Source organism: Vanessa tameamea, chromosome 19, assembly GCF_037043105.1.
Source record: "Vanessa tameamea isolate UH-Manoa-2023 chromosome 19, ilVanTame1 primary haplotype, whole genome shotgun sequence".
In the NCBI taxonomy this organism is placed as follows: Eukaryota; Metazoa; Arthropoda; class Insecta; order Lepidoptera; family Nymphalidae; genus Vanessa; species Vanessa tameamea.
Genome location: NC_087327.1, coordinates 10699091 through 10726696, shown reverse-complemented (window position 1 = coordinate 10726696; position 27606 = coordinate 10699091). Strand labels below are relative to the sequence as shown.

Below are 27606 nucleotides of genomic sequence, written 5' to 3'. Positions count from 1 at the left end.
GGCATTTATCAACAATAGTTACCGGAACTCATATGACGGCGATTATTTTACTAATTAATATTTACAATAACTAATTTAATGTTCTTGAAAAAATTGTATTTCGAGGCACTTAGGAAATATTAATATTAGGCTAAAGAAATATTTATGTATAGTCTATTCCAACCACAATACTACAAAATACAAAAAAAAACAACATTTGACATCTAATTTACGCGATAGCTTAATCGAGAGCTTGGAGTGTCTATTAAATTTATTACGAATTTGCATAAAAAAGCCTTTTCAAATGTCGCCTAAGCTGTTATTTGAACTTTGGAGGTAAAATTATAGTGAATTTATATAGTTAATTGGGATAGTGTTATAGTAAATTGGTTGTTCATATTTATTCCTTAAGATCTTTAAAGAAATCATATCAAAAAATAAAAATTATAAGGAATTTAGAAATGAAAATGTTTGTTGTATTATACATATATACACATATAGATATTTGGACATAAATATTTCTTAACTTACTTAAGTGAATATTAAAAGTTAAAATAAAAACAAGAAACTATAAGTTTCAAAAGTCTCAATAGTGCCATCTCTTGATGAGTGGCACAACATAAACTCAAGCTAACGTAACCTATGGTTTTAACGACATCTATCATTGAGATAAGAAAACAATATTACATTTCAAGTTTACAGTGTATACTACATACATACAGTTTTATTATAAGTAAAATTATTATTTTATTTCAATTTATGAATATAAAATTAATAAAGAATATATAATTAATTTAAAATAATAAAATATCACTTTTTGACATTTACCATAGCTATTCATTGAGTATACCTGCTGGAAGCTGGCCACATTCTCGCTGTCTCCAATTCAGCAAGTATGTAAATGTCATTTTTATATATAATTTACAAAAATTTTGCGTTAACGGCTGCGAACCATATATTTTTTTATTGTTGTGCAAGTAAAAAAAGTTAGCTATTATCATTTTCCTAATCGCGATGTATGTTTTGGGCGATCATAACCTCGTCGTGCACATCACGTAACTTCTAAAGGCTCCGATGGTTAGGAAAACGATGGTACTGAGCACGGAGTGGGCGCAGGTGGAAGTGGTTGAGCTTATAAATGATGGCAATGGATTGGGTTTTAACTTAGTCGGCGGCAGGAGCACGGGCGTGGTGATTAAGTATGTGCTTCCCGGTGGAATAGCTGATAAAGACGGGCGACTGCAAAGCGGAGATCACGTACTGCAGGTTGGATCAGTGAACTTGCGAGGATTCACCTCAGAACAAGTTGCCGCTGTCCTGCGACAGGCGGGCCCAACTGTTCGCCTACTAGTCGCAAGGCCGGCGGATCCTGCTGCTGCACTACGTGCCCCGCTTCCAGGGACAGCTCTGGTACCTACGAAGCTGCTAGCCGACCCTGAACTTCTCGATCGTCATTTAATAGAAACGGGTTATGGCGCTGTGTATGATTTATCACAATGTTACACTGACTATATAAATGGCGATGTTGAGAACTTGGTAGCGGCTGTCAGCGTGTTAGGCGAGAATCCACAGCAGATCACAGTTAACCCAATCATAGCTGACAACATTTCGCCAACTATAACAATAACAGTACCAGTAGAAATACCAACTTTACCTGAGGTGGACATTGTGCATGTGGATTTAAACAAGAATGTGTATGGTTTAGGTATAACTGTGGCTGGATATGTATGTGAAAAAGAAGAATTATCAGGAATATTTGTGAAAAGTATAATAGAAGGCAGTAGTGCTGAACAAAGTGGTAAAATCAGGCTTAACGATAGAATAATTGAAGTTGATGGTGTCTCCTTGGCTGATAAAAGTAATCCTCAGGCTGTGGAGATACTGAGAAACACTGGTATATCGGTGCATTTAGTTTTAGAAAGATACTTGAGGGGTCCAAAGTTTGAACATCTTCAGTTAGCCATATTCAATGAGGAGAGACCAACATCACCCTCACCATCAGCTACCACCCTCACATGGTTTCCAGTGCCTTCACAAGCTGACAACAGTACAGTTGAAATTGAACCAGAGCCTGTGTCTAACACTACTATTGATTCAAGTGTTTTAGAAGTTGGAGATGATAATGAACATGAAGAAAATGAACCAACCCAAGAAGAATTAGATAGAAGAATTGATGCAATATTGGCAGTAGATGAAGAAGTGATTAAAAAGAAATGGGGAGAAGAAATTGGACCAGAAAAAGAGATATTAGTGGCAGAAGTACACAAGCTTTCAGGTTTAGGAATAAGTCTAGAGGGGACAGTGGATGTAGAAGGGGGTCAGGAAGTGAGACCCCATCACTATATAAGATCTGTTCTTCCTGAAGGGCCAGTTGGACAGCAAGGAATGCTTACGGCTGGGGATGAGCTACTCGAAGTTAATGAATACAGGTTGCATGGCTTGACACATACAGAAGTTGTAAATATTCTCAAACAGCTACCCAATCGTGTGCGTCTAGTTTGTGCACGAAGCAACACTGATAGCGGGCCCAGGCCTGTTATTAATTTAGCACAGGACCGAGAAGGCTTCGAAGCAAGGAAAATTATATCTGGAAGCCTAAACAATTTAACTACTCTTGTAAAAGCTCAATCAGACACATCCATAAACACATCTAGTACTGCAACATTGACTAATCACTCCAGTCAGTCCAAAAAATCCAAGTCCTTAGAATGTGTGTCTGGCTTAGCCATGTGGCAAAGTAGAGAGGATATTGTGGAATTAATTAAAGGCGATCAAGGACTTGGTTTCTCAATTCTAGATTATCAAGATCCAGTGGATCCTAATGGCACCGTAATTGTAGTCAGAAGCTTGGTACCCGGTGGTGTAGCAGAGAAGAATGGTCAAATTTCACCTGGAGATAGAGTGATGTCAGTAAACGGAGGTAGTATAAAAAATGCAACCCTTGACCAAGCAGTGCAGGCCTTGAAAGGAGCTCCTAGGGGAATTGTTCGTGTCGGTATAGCAAGACCACTACCATCAAATGATAATTCAAAATCGAAAAGCACTACTACACTGAACACAAAAGCGAGCTAATCTTAACTCCATGATTTAACTCACTGTGTTACGACTAGTCAACGTTAAAACCATATCTATTTTACGCTTAGTTAAGCATGATTTACACTTAGCGTTTAAAACGCAGAATATAAAATGGTAGATACAGATTAAGCCTAAATTTTACACTACAAATGTTAGGTTTTTAGAAAGGCAATCGCACCATAGATCGTATAGATAAGTTTCATGTGGCATTTAAATGTCCTCAGCTCATGAAAACTGGGCTCAAGATCTGCAATACAATAATACCTGACGCTTTACTAGATAATTGTACATTTTAAATCACATGCCCTTTTGTATTGCACAGATTTTATTACATGTATATATTTGTATAACATTAACACAGAATAAAACAACTATTTATATACCCATTGCTTTCAACATATATCAAAGTAAAGATACAATGTATAGTTCAAATATAATTTTCGGTTTTTGTACATTATTATGTTAAAACATATACATTAAAACATTACCAAATTAAATAGTGGATGAATGTCAGGCATTTTGTTTTTTTTATAGGTTTTTTTTAGGATTCAAAGTACTATACATTTATCAGAATGAGGATTTTATAGATTTATAAAAATATCACATAACACCACTTTTGGATCATCCCATAGAGTTAGGTAGAATTATAGTATAACACGAATATTGTAGATGTTAAACTAAGGGAGCAATTAAATAAAATATCTTCTATTATATGTAAATAAATAAATTAGAATCTCATAAACATATAGACGTACTAAAGTATATTTATAAGATGTTTTACACAATAGTTAAATGTTTTCTTGCTTCCCTTGAAAGTATCTTTTTTTGTTTTTATGTGGGATATGTTTTAATATGTGTGTATTTATTATCTATATTTAAATAAATTTATATAATATATTAATTTATTGAAAATAAGATTATACAGTATTAAATACTTTGTACCTTTTCTCAACATTATAATAAATTGGAGTTCAAAATATTAAAAAGGAAAAAGGGTTCCTAGTCGTCGTTGTACCCTCAAAAAAGTAAGTGCACTATAAATTTAAGATGCACATGTGATATTTTTATTTACATATTAATGTTTACAAATAATTTCTGTGTTTACATAATTAATTATTTTGTATGTTCAATGTGTTTTATTAAAAATTAGTGTACTAAATAGTTATGTGCCGAACGAATACATATAAACGGCCGAATATTCGATACAAAAATTTACAATCATCTTAAGCTGTAAGTGTAGCCATCTTAGATATATATTGTGGTAGGTACGTGTGATATTTTTTTATTATAAACGATTGAATTGTCACACGTGTCTCAAGTATATACATATGTATGTTTATCACACGATAAGTAAAACATACCTAGCTAAATACGGTCAAGTTAATCAATAGCGTATAAAATATCGTAACATTCGGCCAAATACATTCGGTGCATCACTAGTGCTAACTACTAACAAAACAGTCAATTTTATATTTATATTAATAGAATTAACATAGTACATAGATTCATTTTATGTAGATCTAAAGCTACGTCTCCACTAAACTAAAAGTGGCAATTTATGCTGTCGTCACGCAGAATCTTTCTATTGTCAACAAAAAACTTTATCCTTCAGAAAGTGACCAACATTGTTGCTTCTTCGTTGTTGTCTTTTTGTTAAATCACAAACATAAATTGCCAACTATTTTAGTGAAGTCGCAACGTATCTGATTATATTGTTAAGACATTTCATGCTATCGTTTAATTTTAAAATAAAGATTAAAAATATTTTTTGTTTTTTCAGCATGTATGTTTTTTATAGAAACCGTTAAACGTAACAAAATGTTTCTTCCCTCGTCCGGTGGTCTCATGTATAATTAATAATATAATATATGCCTTTATTATCCATCAAGTGTAGTATCTGTCTAGAATTTATAGTCATCTAAAACAATACCTAGAATTCGAGTGTCGTCAACAATGGCGTACTAAAAAAAATGATTGTAGTTTTTTATGCTGTTTGAATTATAAAAGGAATTTTATATTGCTATTTTATCTTTATTATTTCTTGTGAACAGTCAGATCTGTGTTATTTTTTATGCCTGAAGTTAAACGAATCATGATTAAAGTTTATGATATTGTGTTATGGGATCGACAAACGTGTTTAAATGCTTTTTAAAGTTTTATATTATTACCATGATAAAATAATATTACGAGATATTTTATAGCAAAGTTTGAGAAAAAAGAAAGATAATTTTATAAAATGTTTCAATAAATTAATATAAAATAATTCATAAATTCACATTTCATCTGACTGTTCACGACGTAATATATTTTTTAGACAATTGGTTTGTACCGTGTGAGGTTGAAAGGGCTAACAGTGCGATTCTGTAAGAATTCACTTCGTATCTCACTCGTGAAATGTTGACAAATAACGGTGATACGCCATCTTAATGCGTGATCCTATAAATTTTATAATTCTCAATGTCACATATCACTTTGATATTTCACGCCCGTGTTCCGAGTTCAAGTGTCGTCTTACAGAATAACTCTACAGCATAAAACACCAATTTGAATCTTCTTAAAATGGATTGCATCAACAAACACCCAGCCAATACAACTAGGACTCTGGATCTGGCAAATCGCAGCGCAGAGTATTTTGTTTAATTAAAAATCCGAAATAAATTAATAAAAAATTGCGCCACCAAAACATGTTCTGCGCTTCGCTAGATATTCTCAGGTCCGTCGATACCAATTCTCTTGTTTCTGGATAAAATTAAAGTATTATTACATAAAGTCAGAAATATACGATAATGCGTGTAATTTTTACGATCATTGATTGCCTTTTCTAGTTCCTACTATGCATCGTGGTTGTGGATCGATTCTTGCCACTTTTTTACTTTTAATAATATTTACAAGATTTACGTTAAAATCTATTATTTATTAAGTATACTGTGTACCTGCCAGATCTTTGTCGGTTTGACTCGTAAATGTTATACTGTACTCTGTTCTCGTATATTTCTGATTATCTTTTTAATTATGAATAGTTTATCGTATTATGTGCGCGCTGTACGTGTGACGACACGGCGTTTAGGCATACACTAACATGAAATAAACATAAGGAATGTCTTAGTAAATATTTTTTTTATTTATATAACCTCACATTCCCAATAAAATTTTTAATTGTTTACTAACAATCAATAGGGATAAAAAATGTTTCGTTGGCGTAGAAGTTATAAGGCTGAAGGAACCAATTCCTTGGGTTTAAAAAATCTCGAAATTCTGGAATTAAAAAGTTGACAATGCTTGCCCTCCCCGAAGAATAGTTCTTGTAAAAATCTTGATTTTTATGTCATTGATATGTAAACGACATGCATATTATATTCATCGAAAGGGAAACTATTTAATAGGCCCCCTTATGGTAACCGGTGGGTCGTAGATATTATGATTGTAAGAAATATTAGGGATTCCTCACACTTTCCATATGTCGATAGGCGCTAAGCATCATGTTACGTCTCTTGCAGTTCTTTACATGAAAAACGATAAAATTGAAACAAATAATTATTCACGATTGCCAGCCAGTGATAAATGTTAGGAAAATTTACAAAACAGTTACATTCTCATTGTAAGCATTACCATCAATTCCCCATGACCGAAGATATGAGGTAGGTAGCTAGACCACGTTACCTGTCTCAACGTGCTGTCCGAGACAGGGATTATCGGTTGCATAGAAAGCAAAAATATAAAATTACCTTTAATTTCAACAAGGGCATGGAAACTTTGAACGGATATATACCTATATTGATAGGATATATATATTTAATATATCCCTGCGAAGGGATATATACAATACTAATAATAAATATTAAATTTGTTGTGTATTTACGTGTTATTTTCACCAGCAATGTGGGTGCCCAACTTACCTATCACAATCTTCACCGGTCTGGCGGCGGGGGCGGGCGCGCTGTGCATTTTTAAGTAAGTTAAGATACTCATCATAACAAATAGAATAAGACTAAGTTCTTAAATACTTATATTATTACGTAATGTATTTGTAAGCATAATGTCGCTCCAAATATTATCTGCACCAATACGCAAAACAAGATATATATTTATTTGTAAGCAAATTGATTTCTACTTGCAAACTTTCTGCTCTAATCGCAAAGGATGCAAGTGAGAAATCATTTATAAATATTTTATTGGACATATTTTATATCCTAAATTATGGCAATGTTCTAATACATCACAAAGAAGACACGGAAACATCTGTTTAGACATTATCTTCTAAGTACTTAATATATAAAAACTAAATAATTGGTTTACGATTTACCTATGCTTTTAATGATCACTACCTTGTTGTAAAAAAAATCAAATTAAAACGTCTTTAATAATTGTTTTAATTATCTTCTGTAATATTTTAGGGACATACATGGCGGAGTACCTTTCGACAAAACTGTAATGGCAGAAGGGAAAACGGTGATCGTTACAGGAGCTACAAGCGGCATAGGCAAAGAGGCTACTTGGGAGTTCGCCAAACGTGGGGCTAAGGTTCCGTTAAATTAATCAACTGTATAATCATCACTTTGAGTTCTCAGACCTTAGACCTTAGTATACACTGATTATTACTGCAGACTACTCTACAAAGTCAAATCAAAGACAATGAGATTTAGACTTAGACAATTTTACTATTTTTTTTACTTAACTAACTTGAAAAAGTCCATTTTTTGGATAGAGAACTTTTTAAAGGATAATTTATTAGTGTAAAAATCTTCTGCAGACGAATCGCGACGTAAATATAACTATAATTTTTTCGTTGTGAAATTCTACATACCCAGTCGCACACTTTGTAGTCTCTTATTTATTAAGCGGATGCTTAATAAAACCTGTTTTTCTGTTCTTGTAAATTCTTTGTCTAGTATTATATAGAAATATATTTACCAAACGTTTTACTCTGTGAAGACAATTTATATTAGTTTTGTTTTTTTTTTTTTGTTCCTTTAAGGTGTTCATGGCGTGTCGCGACATGACGAAGTGCGAAGAGGTTCGTCGTGAAATCGTCCTGGAGACTAACAACAAGTTCGTGTACTGTCGACCCTGCGACCTCGCCAGTACCGAATCAATTAGGAATTTTGTGGACAGGTTAAACAGTCTTTATTTTTATTACATTTTATTACGTATGTTTTGAAACAATTACATTCTTCAAATCTCGAACAGTTCTTTATGATAGACTTGATAATCCTTTATAGTTACCAACTAAATTTTTTTTTTTTTTGTAATTGGAATATTTTAAAAACTAGAATATTAGTGGGATCTTTGTATTATATTAACAGAATTCGAGCCGTCTATTGAAAAAGTTAGGTTTTCGATAGTTTTAAACTAATGTCGTCCTTTCCTCACTGGGGGCCTTCAATTGTTTTTATAATCTCGTGCACGGCGGTGTAGGAAAACGTCTTGAGTAAACTCGCATGTGTCTAATTTCAACGACATTTGCCATATATATAGTCACAAACCCGCACCGAAGAAGCGTGGTGGATTTAGCTCCTAACGTTCTTCTTAAAAGAAGAGTAGGCCTTAATTTACTTACTATTCCGCGTTACATGGCATAATTGAATAATAAAACAATTAATGAATGCCAAATAATTTGGCAAAATTAAAGGAAAACATAATTATTTTTGTCAGGTTTAAAAAAGAAGAACCGCACGTCCACGTGCTAGTGAACAACGCGGGAGTCATGCAGACGCCCAAGGGCGTCACGCGCGACGGCTTCGAGACCCAGCTCGGCACGAACCACTTCGGGCACTTCCTGCTGACGGAATTGCTGCTAGACACACTAAAAGTAAACACTACTTTACGTGCAGACTATTCAAGTAACTAATAAACAAGTTTAAATTTACGTATTCCATGCGATTTGCTATGCTAGTTTTTCGTAAATCTACGAGTATTACTTAATATCATAGATCATTCGAGCTCTCGACCTCGCATCAATTCGCTTTCGCGTGATATTATTTATTTGGCTTTTGTCATCGTGTGGTTGCAAGACTGTATACTGGATTCGCCGAACATATACTTTAATTATAATTTATGTCATTTACTAAAATGATTCGGTGTTTATTAGAGTTCGAAGAATTTAATGAATTCAAAGATTCACAGATATCATTTTTATCTTACTACGATTTATGATAACGATAGGCTGTAGCGCAAATGAGCTGATATGGAGTGGTCACCACAGCTCAGACATCGACGCTGTAATAAATATTAGCCATTCCTTACATCGTTAAATCGCCAAGGGAACTTAGAAGTTATGTCCCTTGGCCTTGTCACACTGCCTTACTCGCCCTTCAAATACTAACTATCTATAGCTGTGTGGCGGTAGAATATCTAATGAGTGGATGGTACGTACCCAGACAGGCACGCACAGAGCCCTAGCACTGAGTAAAATGCAGTATGTTTTTGAATCATCAAAGCTTATATAAAAAAAGTGAATCTTATATTTCTGTAACGTTAAACATAGTATTTCTTAACACAAAAACGAACTTTTTCAACAGAAATCAACACCCAGTCGCGTGGTGGTGGTCACGTGCAGCGCACACGCGAAAGGCAAGATATATACGGACGACCTCAACATGTCGACCAACTACGATCCCGTGGCTGCTTATAACCAGAGCAAGCTCGCCAACGTCCTATTCGCGAGGGAACTGGGCAGAAGAATGCTTGGTGAGGCATTCATTTCCACAAATTCTGGGACGACCTTAACTCTTATTAGAGTTACGGAATTTAGTAGTACCCAAACATCGATATTTTGTATTAATTCCATACATACTTACTTGTAGTGACTTCTTGATAGTGTAATAACACTTGCTTGCTTGCATAACTTAAAATATAATTAAGCAATAAGATGATTATTGTGTATATTTACAATTTGATCGTCCAAATAAACCGCTTACATTTCTACCAATAAATTACGAATTAAAAGTTATACATTAAAGTTGAAAATATTTTAGAAATTAGATTGCAAATTAAATATAAGATCTTTCAATCATTGACGATGACGTCATTTCCTACGTAAGCGCGCGGCGGCTGAGCGCCAGATACGTTTGCCTGTTCTCGCCTGATATACACGACCTGCAGTATTTAGTTTAACTTACTCGGGGCGGGACGTCGGCGGTCGTTTATAGTTATAATGTAAATCCTACAATTGGTATTATAGGATTTACATATTAATTAATAGTTAATTCAGCTGTTCTGGTATAGGTTGGTAACCTATACCAGAACAGCTGAATTAACTGTAATGTAATTTCTGAGATGGGGACTTTCCCCAGCACTGGAACACATATAAACTTTTACGGGAAACCTTTGTGACTCCAAGAGTACGATTACAGAAACCGGTGTAGCTGTCGCAGCGGTGGACCCTGGCTTCTCAGACACGAACCTCACGAGACACATGGCCATGATGAAGAGCGTGACACGTTTCATCGTGTACCCGATATTCTGGCCTGTCATGAAGCTCGCCAGAACTGGCGCCCAGGTGATCGTACACGCGGCTCTGGATCCGAAACTTCAGAATAGCGCTGGGGATTACTTCGTGTAAGGATATCTTTAGTTATGGTTACCTTAAATATTTATTTTAATGCCTAATTGTGCTTTTAGTTTTGATGTGAAGTATCTGTCGGCGCGCTTTGGAAGGTAGGACCGACTCGTACGCCGTGACGGCAAACGGTAACCAGACCTTCCTTCGCCGACTTTCTCTACTTCCGGGTTTAAATAATAATAATTAACTCATTTATTTAATTAATTATTTTAAAATACGTGTATTTAATAATTAAACATGTATTTGTTATTTTATAAGAGCCGAGATGGCCCAGTGGTTAGAACGCGTGCATCTTAACCGATGATTTCGGGTTCAAACCCAGGCAGGCGCCACTGAATTTTCATGTGCTTAATTTGTGTGTATAATTCATCTCGTGCTTGGCGGTGGAGGAAACCTGCATGTGTCTAATTTCAACGAGATTCTGCCACATGTGTATTCCACCAACCCGCGGAAGCCTTAGCCCAGCAGTGAGAAATTTACAGGCTGCTTATGTATGTATGTATGTTATTTTATTATATTTTTTTATAAAATAATATTTTAATTTGAATAGGGACATGAAAAAAGCGATTCCATCTGAAACGGCACAGGATTACGAGCTCGGACAGTGGTTGTGGAAGGTGAGCGAGAGGTGGACCAAACTGGACCAGCACAAGGAGGCGCTCCGAATATCTCAAGCGGCTTAGTAGCGTTTTAGAAATAAATAAAGCAGGTACTCGGCTACATAACACAGAATAGGACTGTTGAAATATTAAAAAAAAAAGTTACCGCCGTTTTAACAGAATGTTTGGAACATACAGGATGTAATTATTAATATGTTAATATTGCTTAAGTCTAAAATAGATGATATTATGTGCTAGTTTTAAGTTCTATAAGCATTATTTTTATCAATAATACATTTTATTTTATTTCTAGTGACTTTCGATCTATTCGAGAATTACATTCGACATGCTAACTTTGTTAAAAGCGCTCGTCAGACACTCGAAATGTTCTCAACCGCTGGCCTCAAACGTCACATTGACATTTCATGGAGATACCTGCTTTAAACTAGTTCGTAAGGCTTGTAAATTATTTAATTAGTTTGCATTTATTGTTTCGAGATTTAGACTGGGTTGATATTAGTTTTTATGTTAATAAAAATAAATAAAAATTATTTAGTTTTATTTAAAATTCCTTTACCCTAAATCAAGATATACTTTGTTCAAGTAGGCCTTTACAAGCACTTTTGAATCGTCATTTAAAAAAATTATATAGATTGATTAAAATATATCTATTCCCCGTATATATATGTACATTAGAAGAAGTTAGTTTTGTTTTTTCATAGATAATAAATATTCATAATATAGAAGAAATATGTACATATTAAATCTCCATTTTGAGTATAGAGATCGACCAACTAGCAAAATATTAGTTGAGTTTATCAAGTCTGAAGTAACATGATAATATTATCCCACGCGAGGAGCCTTCGCTCCGCAATTCCAACTCGTATATAAAAATTACAAGCCATTGTTATAGAAAGTAATGGACCTGGTCGTAACTTATGCCATTAAGATATACTCATAAATTAGGAACATTGCAAAAAAAAGACAGGTATGCTGGGCATTAGTTTAATTTTTAATATTATTATCTCTACTCCCATATGGAGGAGTGGTAGTCGGGGTTGTCGAAGAGCAGCGTGGGCGCGTGTGCGTGTGCGTGTGCGTGCGCGTGCGCGGGCTCGTGCGCGTGCAGCAGCTGCAGCACGCCGGTGCCGATGCCGGCCGGCACGCCCAGGATGATGCACTCCGACACGCCCTCGATGCGGTCCCGCTGCCCGTAGTACGCCGCGTCGAACAGGTGGTCCGACGTCTTCTCGAACTGACACGACAGAATATTTGTTTACCTATTCCTCCATTTGGATGTAAGGTACAATATCTCACGCTTAACGAAGTCATACGTCGTTATCGTCATTGTTATCGTATTATGTGATTTCGTCTAAATGTGTTAGAAACAATTCGAATATACGGGAAATATAAATGCACTGGAGGTATATTATTGTTAGACGACGAATCAAACCGTCTTTATACTAAGCAGCACTCACGCTGGCCAGGTTGAGCACGGACTCCTTCATGCGCGCGAGGCCGTAGCGCGTGATGCCCAGCACCTCCCCGCGCGCGCACATCTGGGCCGCCAGCAGCGCCACGTGGCGCCGGTCCACCGCCATCCCGTGGCCCGCCATCACCGCCTCGATCTCGCTCATGATGGTGGACGTCGCCGCCTCGATGCCCAGCGTGTGGTATACCTGCCACGCGAGTCATTTCTCTTAAATCTGAATCGAATAAGTCGTATTCAAAATAGCATGAAGTATTTGAGCAGCCGGATGAGACGTCCGTACGTTACCTCTAAGATATTGTTGGACGTCGTCTTCCTCCCCTCGACGCCGTACGTTGCGATGACGTCTCTCAGTCCGTCTCCTTCGACGCACAACTTATACCTGTGAGAGAATAATGTGTCATTTTCACATTCCATAAATACGCAGGGGCATTGAAAGTTCTGAGCTCTGTTGACCTGGTGATGGAGTCCGTGTCGTCACAGGCGATGACCGCACGCGAGACCCTAGGCAGGCCCTTGACCACAACAGAAGGCAGCTGCCTGGCGAGCTGCTGCATGGCCATGTTGAGCCAGCCGCCGTGTTTGCTCGCCTCTGCGTACACTTTGATGGCCCACTCGGAGACGGGTTGCACGTTCCCTGGTTTCACTTTTAATTTTGACGTGCATATCCTATAAAAAAAAATCACAAATCCAATACCTTTAACAAACGATGACTGAGAGTTATATTAAGGGCACAGTAGTTATCAACCTCTTGGAACCTTAACATCAAACTTATTAACATAATATCTTCAAATAAGTATAAAAAAGTAAAGTATGTTTATAGTAAAAGTAGATTTTTTGCTTCGTATATTATATATTTGTGACTTTAAAACAATATAATGAAAAGATCTTATTAAATATGTCGCAATAGGAACTTACGAATATACGATGGAATGAACGTTAACTTCTAGACACAGCAGTCTGATGCGCTCCGCGTCGAGTCGTATGAGGAGGAAGCACTCGTGCGGGAGGTACACTTCGTCTATGTACGTCGTTATCTGGCAAAATATTACTTTAAATCAACATATATTTTATTCAAACAGGCACTTTCAAGCACTTTTCGATAAGATTAAACCAATTGGCTGTTATATACCGTATTAAAATAGTCATAAAACGCGGTTTTCCCAATAAATTTATTAAAAAAACAAGAAATCATATATTCATTGGTCTTCGGGAAAATTGTTTAAAAATTATTTATAAATCCAATGTACTATGATTAAGGATGAGTGGTAGTACAAAAGGTTACCCACTTCCCCCAAGGTGGTTTTCTCGATGCGGCCCTTGACCCGCCTCGCGAACTCCTGGTCGAGCGGCTCCAGCAGCTCCGCGGTGATGATGGGCGTGGAGATGACGCGAGACGCGTTGATGATCTCCTTCACCCGCGGCACGCCCTGGGTGATGTTCATGGACGCGACGCCGGCGAAGTGGAACGTCTTGAGTGTCATTTGCGTACCGGGCTCCCCTATACTCTGTAATTTAATAGATCATTTGTTAATCCTCTTTAATTGGGTCTACGTCAGTCAGCGTTTGCGCCCGCCGTATCATAAGTCAGTAGAACATTGTTAACTACTGAATGTCAAATATGTTCTTCTTTACTTATCACGATTGATCATTATGACTTACCAGCCCAAACGGGTGGAATATCTTGCGATTAGTGCGCAAGCTTTGTTAAGAATACAAGAGACGTAACATTGTAGATCCGATGGTAGGCAACGCGGTGGCAAGGAGGGTCCACACTGGAGATTCAAATGCGGGCACGGGCATGTATGGGTAGTACGGGTAGTATGCGTGCGCACCTGCGCGGCGAGCGCGCCGACGGCGGTGCCGGGCTCGATGATGCTCCGCTGGTACTTGTCGTGGCACACGCGGATGAACTGCACGAGCTGCGTCAGCGTCAGGCGCTCCAGCTGGCGCGCGACGGGCCCGCACGCCGCGTACTTCGACCGCAAAATGCGGACCTTACTTGCTATCGTCTTCAGGAAGTTTCTGTTTATTTAATGAAACCAATGGAGTTAACTGCTTCGTTAGCTTTTTACCGTTCATTTATTACCGTTTCAGCTTAATTCTCTCGTCTTTCGGTTTCACTCGTGTATACTATTTCATTTATAATAAATCCGACTAAATCTTATTCTTCCTCAAATGTTAATTTATGTACAAATAATTACATTCGATTTACGAGTTTTAGTACTTTTAAGTTAAGTTTACAGAACCTACCACCGTCGACCTTTAGGGCTACTAGGCAATTAAACACGTTACAAGGTCGTGACGTAGCGCCGTGTAACGTCGCGGTGTCGGGTCGGGACAATCGACTTTACAAATTGTAAAATACGCATTTATATCACGTAGAGTACTCACAGCAGTTCAGCTTTGAACTCATCAGGGCAGGTCTTGAAGTCGTCCAGAGCGAGGGTCTCCTCGGCCGCTACTACGATCCCATCGCCATCGAGCGGTTCCTCCTCGCTGTGAAACAAATCACAGTAGTCATTAATGACATTACGTCGAGATCAAGGAAAAGATGGAATTTAGCATAGCTAGCGTATGCAAATGGCCCCGAGCTGCGGGCGCACCCGGTGCGGCAGCGCGCGCGCACGTGGCGCAGCACGCGCGCCAGGTCCACGGGGCGGTCGCGGCCCTCCATGTAGCTGGGGTCCAGCCCGTCGCTGCCGTAGCGGAACTGCACCACCTCGCCCGTCGCGTTGCGCACCGTCATGTCGTAGTGCAGCACCAGGTCCTCCAGCGACTGCCGGCGCGACGCGTTACAGTACAATACGGCTGATATTATCATATGAATCACCTTAACCGTTAATAACCTTTTCGAAGTTAAATACAGCATATACAAAACTAATCTTAGCTTTCGAGTGAATTGGGCCAATATAGTTCAGTTGTTGGAAAACCTAAATCTATATCGAAAACCGAAAACTGCTAATTCAATGGGCATGTTTGCAATTTCCACGTGCTCTGTATATTTTATTTATCTCGTTCGCTGTGAGAAAACAACATCGTGAGGATACCTATACGTATCGGTTGAGAATCTGTCAAACCTGTATCCGCTGACCCGCATTGGATCAATATGGTAGAATAAGCTCCTAACTTTATCTTCAAATGGGACATATAACATAATCATAACATAATCAGCCTGTAAATTTCCCACTGCTGGGCTAAGGCCTCCTCTCCCGTTGAGGAGAAGGTATGGATCATATTTCACCACGCTGCTCCAATGCGGGTTGGCGGAATACACAAGTGGCAGAATTTCGGTGAAATTAGACACATGCAGGTTTCCTCACGATGTTTTCCTTCACCGCCGAGCACGAGATGAATTGTAAACACAAATTAAGCACATGAAAATTCAGTGGTGCCTGCCTGGGTTTGAACCCGAAATCATCGGTTAAGATGCACGCGTTCTAACCACTGGGCCATCTCGGCTCTTAGTGGGACATATATATTAAAAAAATTACTTATATATTTTTATTTGGTCGGACTTGAAATTTGAACACAGAACCTTACGCAGATGCAGCAAAAACAATTTAATACGTGCATAAGAACAAATTCTTGAGATCCAATAGTTTCTACTAACCTTAACAAGTCTCCTCTGCAGGTAGCCCGTCTCCGCGGTCTTCACGGCGGTGTCGACGAGACCCTCGCGACCTCCCATCGTGTGAAAGAAGAACTCTGTGGGTGTCAGGCCGGAATAGAAGCTGTTCTCAACGAATCCTCTCGCCGCGGGGATCTTTGCTATGATTATAAAACAATACACAATCGATAAAGTTTTATCCAAATATGTCTGCCATAACACGAAACATTCACATTCAAAATTACAAGAGTGGTCAGTGTGCTACCTTATCTTCCAAGGTACCACCCACTCATCAGATATTCTATCGCCGAACAGCAATTGTTAATATTGTTGTGTTCCGGTTTGAAGTGTGAGTGAGCCAGTGTAACTACAGACACATGTGACATAACATATTAGTTCCCAAAGTTACTTAAAGCACCAATGATCAGTCGCCATCACAGTTCTGTTAGTAATGAACGTACGTACAATGCCTCTCGAAATGCGGAAGCGATCTGTCTTCAAATCCGTTGGGCACCCGCTTGCCGTTGAGCGCCTGTTGACCGACGCAGGCGATCATCTGCGATATGTTGATATTCGATCCTGGAAATGGGACCATGCATCAAAACACAAAAACCATTTCTAGTCATTTTTCAAGACATAATTTCAGGACCTTAAAAGTATATTCGAACCTCTAAGATGACAATTCTACGGTGCTTTTAAGAGCTCTACATGAATGAAGTATATTTAGAATCTTTAGCATAATTCTTATAAAAATGCCACTTTCAAATATGGGTATTATTTTTCGGTTGTGAGCTTCTGGCTTAGTATTAAATTGCAAGGTTGGTTCCACACTTGCTAACAGATGAAGTTACATAGAAGCTCATTGAAAACAATCTCACCCTTAGATCCACTCTGCGCCATTATAAGAGGAGCGTTGGTGGGGTGAAGTTCACGGAAACACGCCTTAGCCGCCAACTCTCTAAATCGACAAGATCGTAAAATTATTTAAACATCGACTGACAAATCAGGCAAAGACGAGATATGTCAATACAAATTATATATTACAAAAGATTAAATATTATTTCAAACCAACTTGAGCCATGACGACTAATATCATGCTCAATTTAAAGAATTTGCTCAAAAATCTGACCTTATGCTGCTCAACTCGCTGAGCATCACTGCTTCCAGGGTCTCCTCCATTGTACAGCCCGGTTGTGATTGCAACGTGCCCTTCTCCATCTCCAGGATATAGCCGTCACACTTGGAATACCTACGGATTTAATGTGAATATAAAATGATGCTTAATGCCAATAGTCCAAGTGCTGCAAGCTGTATTAAATAAATATTAAATAAATATTGGACAACATCACATACATTACTCTGATCCCAATGTAAGTAGCTAAAGCACTTGTGTTATGGACATCAGAAGTAACGACGGTACCACAAACACCCAGACCCAAGACAACATAGAAAACTAATGAAGTTTTTGTACATCGACTCGGCCGGGAATCGAACCCGGGACCTCGGAGTGGCGTACCCATGAAAACCGGTGTACACACTACTCGACCACGGAGGTCGTCGAGAGGTCTTATTGAGTACGACGCTTCTATTTACCAATTTAATTTATTTACACGAGATTTAAATTGATTGCGGGGCAAGTAAAAACAATTACATTTCTAAAATAAAAAAATGATCGTCACCTACCCAGATTCCAGCAGCTTATTCTTAGCCTCTATAAGTTTCTTGCCCGGAGTCACGTCTATGATACCGAAACTGAAGCCTCTGTTCATCATGTAGTACGATGCCATACGTGCTAACCTAAAGGATAACAAACAAACATTACATACATTTTTTACATTACATTAGCAGCCTGTAAATTTCCCACTGCTGGGCTAAGGCCTCCTCTCCCTTGGAGAAGGTTTGGAGCATATTCCACCACGCTGCTCCAATGCGGGTTGGTGGAATACACATGTGGCAGAATTTCGTTGAAATTAGACACGTGCAGGTTTCCTCGCGATGTTTTCCCTCACCGCCGAGCACGAGATGAATTATAAACACAAATTAAGCACATGAAAATTCAGTGGTGCTTGACTGGGTTTGAACCCGAAATCATCGGTTAAGATGTACGCGTTCTAACCACTGGGCCATCTCGGCTCGGCTCAACATTACATATGTTTTACAATATTTCGTATCATAAATATAATTTATTACTAAATCTTATGATGTACTTTCTGCTAATGAGAACACACAGACACACTAAAACAACGAATAAATTTATTATATATGAACATGAGTCAAAAAGTAGGCAACGTTACTCTACGTCACGTTTCAGAGACCAATCACAGAGCTCCGAGATAGCGTGATATCGGCTCGACCAATTAAAGCAGAGTGAGGGTGATGTCGACCTGACCGATTTCGACTAAGGCGGCCAATCAAGGGAGACTAACCAACTACGCCGGATATATCATCTGTGTTTTCACACACGTGTGTGCGAAAACACAGGTGTGCTCTCTTTTGCCTCATAATCCGATGGGACTGTAGCGTGTTTAAGTTCTAGTTTCTTAAAAATATGATTACTAATAATCATGGAAATATATATTAGTGCATGTAGTATGTAACATTGTAATAAAGTATAATAATTAATTCAATATACTCTTAGACGTCAGGCTGCAAACATGTGTTTTATTTAACCGTCCTCATAAATAATAATAAATAATTATAAGGCTCGTCGCAGGGACGGCAAATCCGACACGACTGGAAAGATTCGCACTGAGGTACGGGAATGTATAAACATCCAACTTTCAGACTCCAAGTTGTTACTCAAAGTTTTTGGACTAGGGTTTTAACCCAGGAACTTGGGATGTAAAGCAGAGTAAAGATAAAAGAGACGAACTCAACATTGTCTCATTACATCTCCACATTTGTGTGACTCGTTAACGTCATAGTTTAAGTATAAGTAACTAATTCCTAACCTCCACATGCCGCGCACTGCGAACTCCTCGCCCCAGTCGCGCAGCAGGATATAGAAAATGCTGGTCTTCGTGCCGGAGCCCAGGGTACTCTTGTCCATCGAGCCACAGATCAGCTCAGAGTTCCTTATTATCACATCTGAATTAAAGTAGGAACATTTAGTCAGGTCAGGATGAACATAATAAATCGCAACAAAAGCATATTATTTCACAACAAAGTTATTAAATATTTAACAGATTTCCTACCAACGAGCATTGCGGCGCGTTATTAGCTCCAAGCCTTCTCCTCAAAGGGTGAAGAGCCCTTAGCCCACCAGGGACAGGTTTGGACCAGACTGTTATAGATTCCCTTAATATGTAACTTAATTGGTTTTAATAATTACGTAAGGTTCATGTCGGTTCTTCGGGATAAAATATAAATTCCAAACCGGATCTTTCAAATGTGCTTATGAGAATTTGAATGAAGTAGACTCCGACATAATGACATCAATCCCAATTAAAATTGGCACGTAGCAATATCTCAATAGCAATTTAAGTACGGCGTATATTTAAAAGCTAACCGTATCAAATACATATAGTTAAGTATGATAGTTAACAAATATATTCGAAGAGGTGTTGCACTGTATACCAGACATTAGACAGTTCTTTACATTTAGAGATGACCAAGTGGCTGTGACTGTGGATTCAAACGGTGTAGCACCACAATTTTCAAGTGCATAATTTGTATTAATAATTCATTTGGTGCTCGGCATACAACGTAAACCAAACCTTGATACATCAAATATGTGAAGTAAGCTTTAAAACTGCTCACTCAAAAAGGAAAATAGCTCTTATCCCAATGTTGGAACATTTACAGGCCCATACTTACAAATAGAACTCATGTTTGTAGAATAGCTAATCCACCAGCACACATCAATACATTGTATTCAATATGTTCGAATTAAATTATAGAGTTATTATATGCACCAATTATACGTCGCTATGAATGAATTACAATACAACACTCACATGAGTCTTGCACGCACATGTCCTTGTTGCCGGTGTAGTTCTTGCCCTTCGTCTCCAAGTTCGCTTTCACTTCGCAGCGATCGTTCGGCTTCATTATCAAACTACGAAAAAATGTCACACTAAAATCGATGTCCGATAAACAAATCTTACGTTCCAGTAACACTTCCTAACTTAACAACTGCAACATTTACGACTAGATATGCAATATTATTTCTTTGATATCTGGAGATGGCCCAGCGGTTAGAACGCTCGCGTTTTACCCGACAATGTGGATTCAAATCCAAACATGCAAGCACCACTCAATATACGGCGGTGAAAGAAAAACTCCCGGAGAAAACTGCATGTGCCATATTTAAATGTAATTCGCCCACACATATATCCACCAAAACGCAACGGAGGAAAGTGGTGGTATTAGCTTTAAACCTTCTCCTCAAAGGGAGGGGAGGAGTCTTGATCACAACAGTGGGACATGTACAGGCTGTTACTTTTGCCAAAGATAAGAAATAGATACTCCACAGATTTTTCATATTAGTTAATTAAATTTGTAACTTTGCAATACGATTCAGTTACGAATATGCCCAAAAATATCAATTTAAATTCTATATTCACCTAAATATTTGTTTTCCGGTCCAAAGCTTCCTCGGCTTGAGAATAGCTGGTGGTGGCATGTCGATCCTCATGGTGCTGTCGGGTCCGGCCAGCAGGCAGCTTGCGAGTTGCTGCGCTTCCGCCTTCGTGAAGAACGTATCCCGCTGGGTGATAAGATACCCGCCAGTGATGAAATCCTGGGTCGCTGCGATCAGGAGTTCTCCATTTCGAGGTGTGACGAGATTAGATTTGTTCTAAAAATATATTAATATAATGTATCTGTTATGAATCACGTTATAAGGTTACGTTTTAACAAAAAAACTTGATCAAGTATAAATAAATACAATATTATAATATTTCATAAAAATAATACAAATCTGTTAAATGTATTTTCGATCGTGATTTAAAATTGAGGCTTCTTCTAGAAAAGAATTGATTTTGTTCTACATTGCATTATTTTTTTATGATATAGACGGGCGGACGAAGGAACTTCCCACCTGATGGTCACCACCGCTCATAGACGCTGTATATAGTAACATTAATCATCCCTTACACAATGCGCCACCAACCTTGGTAACTAATATGTTATGTCTTTTGTGCCTGGAGTTAGACTGACTAATTCACCGTTCAAACAGAAGTATTGTTGTTTGGCGCCACTCGAGCGCGTGCAGCCCGCGACAGCCGTTCCACAAAGTAAGCTTGTAGTGCTGTAACACAACTACTAACCCCCATGAGTATTAGCGCCTCAGCCCTCGCCTCCTCAGTCTGCGGCAGATGCATATTCATTTCGTCACCGTCGAAATCTGCGTTGTAGGGTGTACACACGCACTCGTTGAACCTAAAAAGTATACCAAATAACATCAATGTTAAGCAATTTACAGTTTGTTACATTGAATTTGGAAACATTATACAGTTTTTTATATCGTGTCTTTGACGCATAAGCCTAAATACCTATTCTTCATTTATTACTTTAAAAAATGTGCGTGCGTGCGTGTGTGCGTGCTCGCGTGTACGTGTGTGTGATTAGAGCCCCTGACGGCGGGGGGGGGCGATTACCGGAAGGTGCGCTGCGGCTGCACGCGCGCGCGGTGACACATGATGGACAGCTTGTGCAGCGAGGGCTGCCGGTTGAACAGCACCACGTCGCCGTCCACCAGGTGCCGCTCCACCGTGTCGCCGCACTGCAACGCCACGCGAGAGTCAACACCGGACACTTCGAATGAACGAATATGGAAGCCGTCGCTTGTTAACAGCTTGTAAATGTCCCCTGCTGGGCTAGGGCCTCCTGTCATCTCGGAAAGATTTGGGGCTTACCCAAAACTTCTCTATGAGAGAGAAAGCTATTACTTCCAGCAATGGGATATTTAAATACCACTTTTTTAGTTTTTTACGGGATCCCAGAAATAATAAAAATAAATACAAAAAATATAATGTCGTAGGTACAGGTGTCACAGCATCCCATTCGTGCTCGTATAGTAGTAACGCTTAAAAACTTTAGGAAAAAAATTTACTAACGAAAGCAACCTAAGTACTGAACGAACCACGAACCTTTAACTCCTGCGCGATCTTCTCCCTGTTGCCGTACTTGAGATACTTCTTGTGATTAACTCCTCGTTGCTGCACGTAGTTCGCTCCAGGATGCACGTCAGGCCCGTTGCACACTAGCTTCCGAAGCCACTGCAGGTTCGCGGGGAATACCCGCTCCGGGTAAGTGAGAATCTTGGCTACATGTACCGGAACACCGACCTGTTTTTAAAAAAGATTCGAAACATCTCAAATAATAATTTACTACGTTTTATTATATTTGTGCCCGTACGAGAAACACCTCACATGTTCTAACCCCCAAAAAGTAACATTTTTTTTAGGTACCATCAACTCATCACATATCTAACCAACTATTAGCAATATTAAGTATTATTGTGTTTCGGTTTGGAGGGAGTGAGCCAGTATAATTAAAAGTACAAAAAGTGATATAATCTTAGTGCCCAAGGTGCCCAGGTGACGCATTGGCAATGTATGGGGTGGTTAACATTTACTCCACTGTCAAAATTTGTACGGGCAGTCGTGATCAAATAAATAAATTAACAAAAAAAAATAATTTAAATCGTTATTAATAATACTTAGCAATATCTTCTTCCTTTCTTAACTTTTTAACAATATTAATATTAAGAGAAGATTAATTGTTACTAAGAGCATGCCTCTTGGATCTGAAGGTTGGGGTCGGGCGAGATGACAGTTCGACTGGAGAAGTCTACACGCTTTCCGGACAAGTTCCCGCGGAAACGACCCTGCTTGCCTTTCAAGCGCTGCACCAAACCTCGACCTGGTTTCTTCGGCTAGAAGCAGATTTAAAAAAATACATAAATTCATTAAAAGTAAATCAGACATATAGATTCCAAAGCCAAATATAATTTATTGCTCTTCCAGAATGTTCTTGAATAGAGCTGTCTTTATATAAAAACCGAGTTCCACGACATATTCAGTTACTTCCGGACACGAAGTACAAGACAGATACCTCCAATTAGATAGATAGACCCTGGATCGCTGTTTACTTGGTGGTAGGGCATCGTCAGATATTCTTACCGCCAAACAAAGTTACTCGGTATTTTTGCATTCTGGTTTGAAGAGTGAGTGAGGCAGTGTAACTACAGGCACAAGGGACATAACATCTTAGTTCCTTACGTTGATGGCGCATTGGTGTTGTAAGGAATGGTTAATATTGCTTACGACGCCAATGTCTATGGACGATTATGATTACTTACAATCAGGTAGCCCACGTAATTGTTGTTCGTCCACATAAATGTTACTAATGGAATAAAGTTTTCTGGGTCTATACTAAAAATGGGTGTTCCACAAGGATACATTTTAGGTCCATTTCTATACCTTGTATATATAAAAGATGTACATTTTCTATGTTGAAGGTATTTTTGACATTCTTTTGTTGGATACTTCACTGAATTTCAAGGTCGACATTAAAACTAAATGTGATGATGTGAACAGTTCATTAGCACAGACACACTGGTGATAGCTTTACTTATTACAGTTGTGTAAAATGACGATTAAAAAATTCTTATAAAAGGCTACTTGAATAAAGTATATTTTAAGTTTGAATATGAGATTTTAGTATATCGAACTTGACTGAAGCTCTCATGAAAAATTTTTAATACATATACCGTATTTAGAGATCAAACGTCAACCAACCTGCATAGAAAGTGGTATGCCAGACATTTCGCTGTTGATATAGAGCGCCACGTGCAGCTGTAAGTAGTCCCAGTCCTCTTGCACCAGCTCGCTCTTGCCCCCGCTGGCCACGTGACGGGATATTACGTCATTGATCAGTAAGATTTCTGATTGCTTCATCGTCAGGTCATCTTCGTTACTGAAAACATTGTAACCAGCTGTTACCAATACTGACAACTTATATGCAGAAATGGACAGAGATACTGCAAGTCGTCTCAGAGTTGTGGTCGAAGCTTGCTTATAAAGCTATATATCCCAAACGCCTGGTTTCCATGGCAACCAGGTGTTTCGAAGTTGGCAGTTGGTGTAGACACCCCTGCGCCTCAGAGAGCACGTAAATCGATCTGCGCCCGAATTCATTCCGATCGCGTTCTTACCAAGAACATAGAATGAGAGAAGAGTCACATCGACATCATCATCCTTACATAATGAGATGTGTGTATGTTAAACGAGTGTGTGTCTACCATTCACTTGAATATATCTATGATTTGAACTCACGTGCCAGCTTTGATATCAGAAGCGACACTCGGCCTGATACACAGCGGCGGGACAGGTAAACGTGTTAATATCAAATCTTCAGGTCTGGAAGTCTTAACGTCCATGCCCAGTAGTGGGATATCTTCATCGGGAATACGGCGGAACAAGTTGATCACCTGTAATATAATGGAACAACTATAATTTGGTATAAATTTCGAGCTGAAACCATAACATGCGTTGAAACACCTCTTCAAGTGTTTGTGAACCATTATTAGTTTGTAGGGTGAGTTAGACAGTTTAACTACAGGCACATGGGACATAACATTATTGTTGGTGATATAAGGAATGGTTATTATTTCTTACGTCGCCAATTTCTATGGGTGGTGGTGACCACTTACCATCAAGTGGCTCATTTTTCTGTCCACCTGCCTATATCATAATAAAAGTTCCACTATAAATTTATAATATCTCTGTCTTACCTCTAGTGGACTAAGCTCAATAATCAGTCCACTATTAATCATTGTCACCAGCTCCTTGTTTGTTTCCTTGGCCTCGTTGAAATCCCTCAGCACTCTTTGGACAATAGGATCCGAAATTTTCTTATTCCTGTATTTGTCATGGATAATCTTCAAAATACCAGCTGGACTCTTCTTGACGATACCGTTCAGGGAGTCGCAGTGAGGACACTTGGTGCATGTCTTTGCCTTCTTAAGAACAGCTGCCCGGAGATTTTTCTTATGTAAGTACGACAGTTCCGGATGCGTGAATTTTCGACGGAAGGATTTTTTTAATGACTCTTGTAGCATTACTTTTGCACAATTCTGTTTAAAAAAGGTATAGGAGTATTATGAAATCTAGCTTCAAATGGATACCAATAAATAATTTTAATCTGTGATAAAATAACCAACAGTCTTATTGAACACTTTATAGCATATGTCAAAATACATTATGAACAAAATTTATATATAATATAAAAACTTGAAATAACTCATATTCCTAACTCACCTTGCATATTGTTTGAAGTATTGTTATTATAGATCGAAAGTAGCCAACGTGAAAAACAGGCAAGGCTAAATCTATGTAGCCATAATGCCCCACACACTCGGCTAAGCCGAGACCGCAGGTTTCACAGTTAGCATCTTTTTGATTGGTTCCCTAAACAAAAAAAAAAATTTTATTTATATATAGGAACATTCAATTCTTGCTTGTCATATCTCTTGTTTAAATTTAAATATCGAGACACTGCACAATGCTTCTATTTATAATATAATCATAACAGAGTATAAAATGAAGATGCTTCCTTCTATCTGCACACTTTGATTTTTAAATGATGGAATGGTTTTCAATGTGTTTTTCATCAACAAACAGAGTGATTCAAGAGGAAGGTTTACATGTATAATACATACATATTATAATAGAGAAAAGCTGAGAATTCCGACTTTTATATTTGTTTTTCAATCTGAAAGTTGTATATAGACCCTTATTTTACCAATGTGAAGCTTCCACCACCGAAACATGGAACATTTTCTGGTATAAGTTAATTTTTCTATGAAAAAGTTAGTTAGTTTTTTCATATTATACCAAAAAAATTATTTCCTCATTATTTTGTTTACATAAATCTCAATCCTCTTCTGTCTATTTAACATTAGAGATAATACCTTAGTAAAACATTCTTATTCAATAAATTATTTGAACACTGCAAGCATATTATTTCATTATTTATTATACTATTTTAATACAACTGAATATATATAATTCAATTATCATTATTGGAATTGAAATAGTTTACTGATCTATGTTTAAAGCACACAGTATTAGGCAGTGGTATAATTATCACGGGGCAGAGTGGTCTAGTGTATAAGTAAGGTTAGAGAGCCCCTAGGAACCAAATGATGACATGTTAATGGTATGTGCTATTTTTGACATTTATTAAGTAATTTTGGATAGGGACCTGATTTTCTCTTAATGCAATACTGCACGGGTGCCTATGTCCACCTATCTTGTCACTTACCACATGTATATTTAATATTAAATACAAAACATTCCAAACTCTCCATAAATAGATTACACACCATTCTTCGATCAAGTACTCCATAGCTGGCTGGTACCCTCTGTGTGTCCTGAGCATACAAATTCTTGGTAATGACTTGGATGTGTGCTGCTTGTTGGATAGCTGAGGCACTGTCCACATTAAACGTAACATGGGAGCTGAAAAAAGTTTTAGCTGTAATTTTCCCATAAAAAATAATGCAACACAAAATAATAGACCAGATCAGATCAGATCAGCGTTTACTTTCATTGATTAAATTAATTATAAGTATTAATAGTAATAAATAAAGTTATAAAGTAACAAGTACGTATGTAAAAGTTATTAAGTAGTACTTACTTAATAAATATAAAAAATAATTGTAGGATGTATGTTATACTTCAAACTTGTTATTTAAAAAAAAAACTAAATTTAAGTACATACACAAATCTCGTACTGTAATTATTTTGGAAATGATGACTATGACTAATGATAAAATAATATGTTTCAAATATTTTGTGTTGTAAACATAACCTCACTCACATCTTTCTGCCGACGTATGTTTCACGATATTGTTCCTTAGGCATTTTTAATTCTTGCCTTTATACTTCCAGGATGTAGATATAGTTACTACCATACTATTTTTCTGTCTAAAACTTAAGAAATTACTAATAGTCGCACATTTTAAAATAATTCATGGAATATTAAACAGTACCGACCGTCAAATAAGTAACAACTGTCTTTGACATCTGTCATACGTTTTTTAATTTACTCAAAGTTATCATTTTTTTTCTTGATAACATTTCAATTTTAAAAATACTATTTAAAAATAATAAAACTCAATATACTGAAACTAAAATACAATCACATCAAAAGTAACACATTTTTCTTCAATTGGTTTTGTAAGTCCAAAGTTAATACGTCAAAGTTTAGATTGAATTTTGTAATTAGCTTAATATATTATCGATGAAAAAACAAGATATTTACTAGTTTCGATACAAAATAT

General features: G+C 37.8%; 3 protein-coding genes across 3 annotated transcripts; 2 read left to right on the top strand and 1 right to left on the bottom strand.

The window, feature by feature from the left end:
• The first annotated feature begins 713 nt into the window (after positions 1 to 713).
• LOC113402791 (retinol dehydrogenase 12-like) lies at positions 714 to 11324 on the top strand. Its single transcript, XM_026643103.2, has 8 exons — positions 714 to 872; positions 6930 to 7005; positions 7449 to 7575; positions 8030 to 8166; positions 8707 to 8863; positions 9573 to 9741; positions 10407 to 10611; positions 11166 to 11324. Exons 2-8 carry the CDS (start codon positions 6932 to 6934, stop codon positions 11296 to 11298), a joined length of 1002 nt encoding a protein of 333 aa, XP_026498888.1. The 5' UTR covers positions 714 to 872; positions 6930 to 6931; the 3' UTR covers positions 11299 to 11324.
• LOC113402789 (patj homolog) lies at positions 847 to 6164 on the top strand. The gene has a single exon (XM_026643102.2). The coding sequence runs from the start codon at positions 1054 to 1056 to the stop codon at positions 3049 to 3051; it is 1998 nt and encodes a 665-aa protein (XP_026498887.2). The 5' UTR covers positions 847 to 1053; the 3' UTR covers positions 3052 to 6164.
• An 881-nt stretch (positions 11325 to 12205) lies between the features above and the next one.
• Positions 12206 to 27334, bottom strand: LOC113402788 (DNA-directed RNA polymerase III subunit RPC1). The gene is made up of 27 exons (XM_026643101.2): positions 27144 to 27334; positions 26647 to 26782; positions 25580 to 25729; positions 25054 to 25395; positions 24596 to 24750; positions 24059 to 24236; positions 23056 to 23193; positions 22406 to 22603; positions 21914 to 22038; positions 21584 to 21695; positions 20879 to 21111; positions 20270 to 20370; positions 19265 to 19400; positions 17997 to 18110; positions 17443 to 17562; positions 17192 to 17271; positions 16779 to 16892; positions 16317 to 16474; positions 15310 to 15482; positions 15098 to 15202; positions 14539 to 14728; positions 13993 to 14211; positions 13622 to 13740; positions 13160 to 13372; positions 12992 to 13085; positions 12693 to 12893; positions 12206 to 12469 (listed from the first exon to the last, which is right to left on the bottom strand). The coding sequence occupies exons 1-27, from the start codon at positions 27185 to 27187 to the stop codon at positions 12242 to 12244; spliced, it is 4176 nt and encodes a 1391-aa protein (XP_026498886.2). The 5' UTR covers positions 27188 to 27334; the 3' UTR covers positions 12206 to 12241.
• Positions 27335 to 27606: the final 272 nt, after the last annotated feature.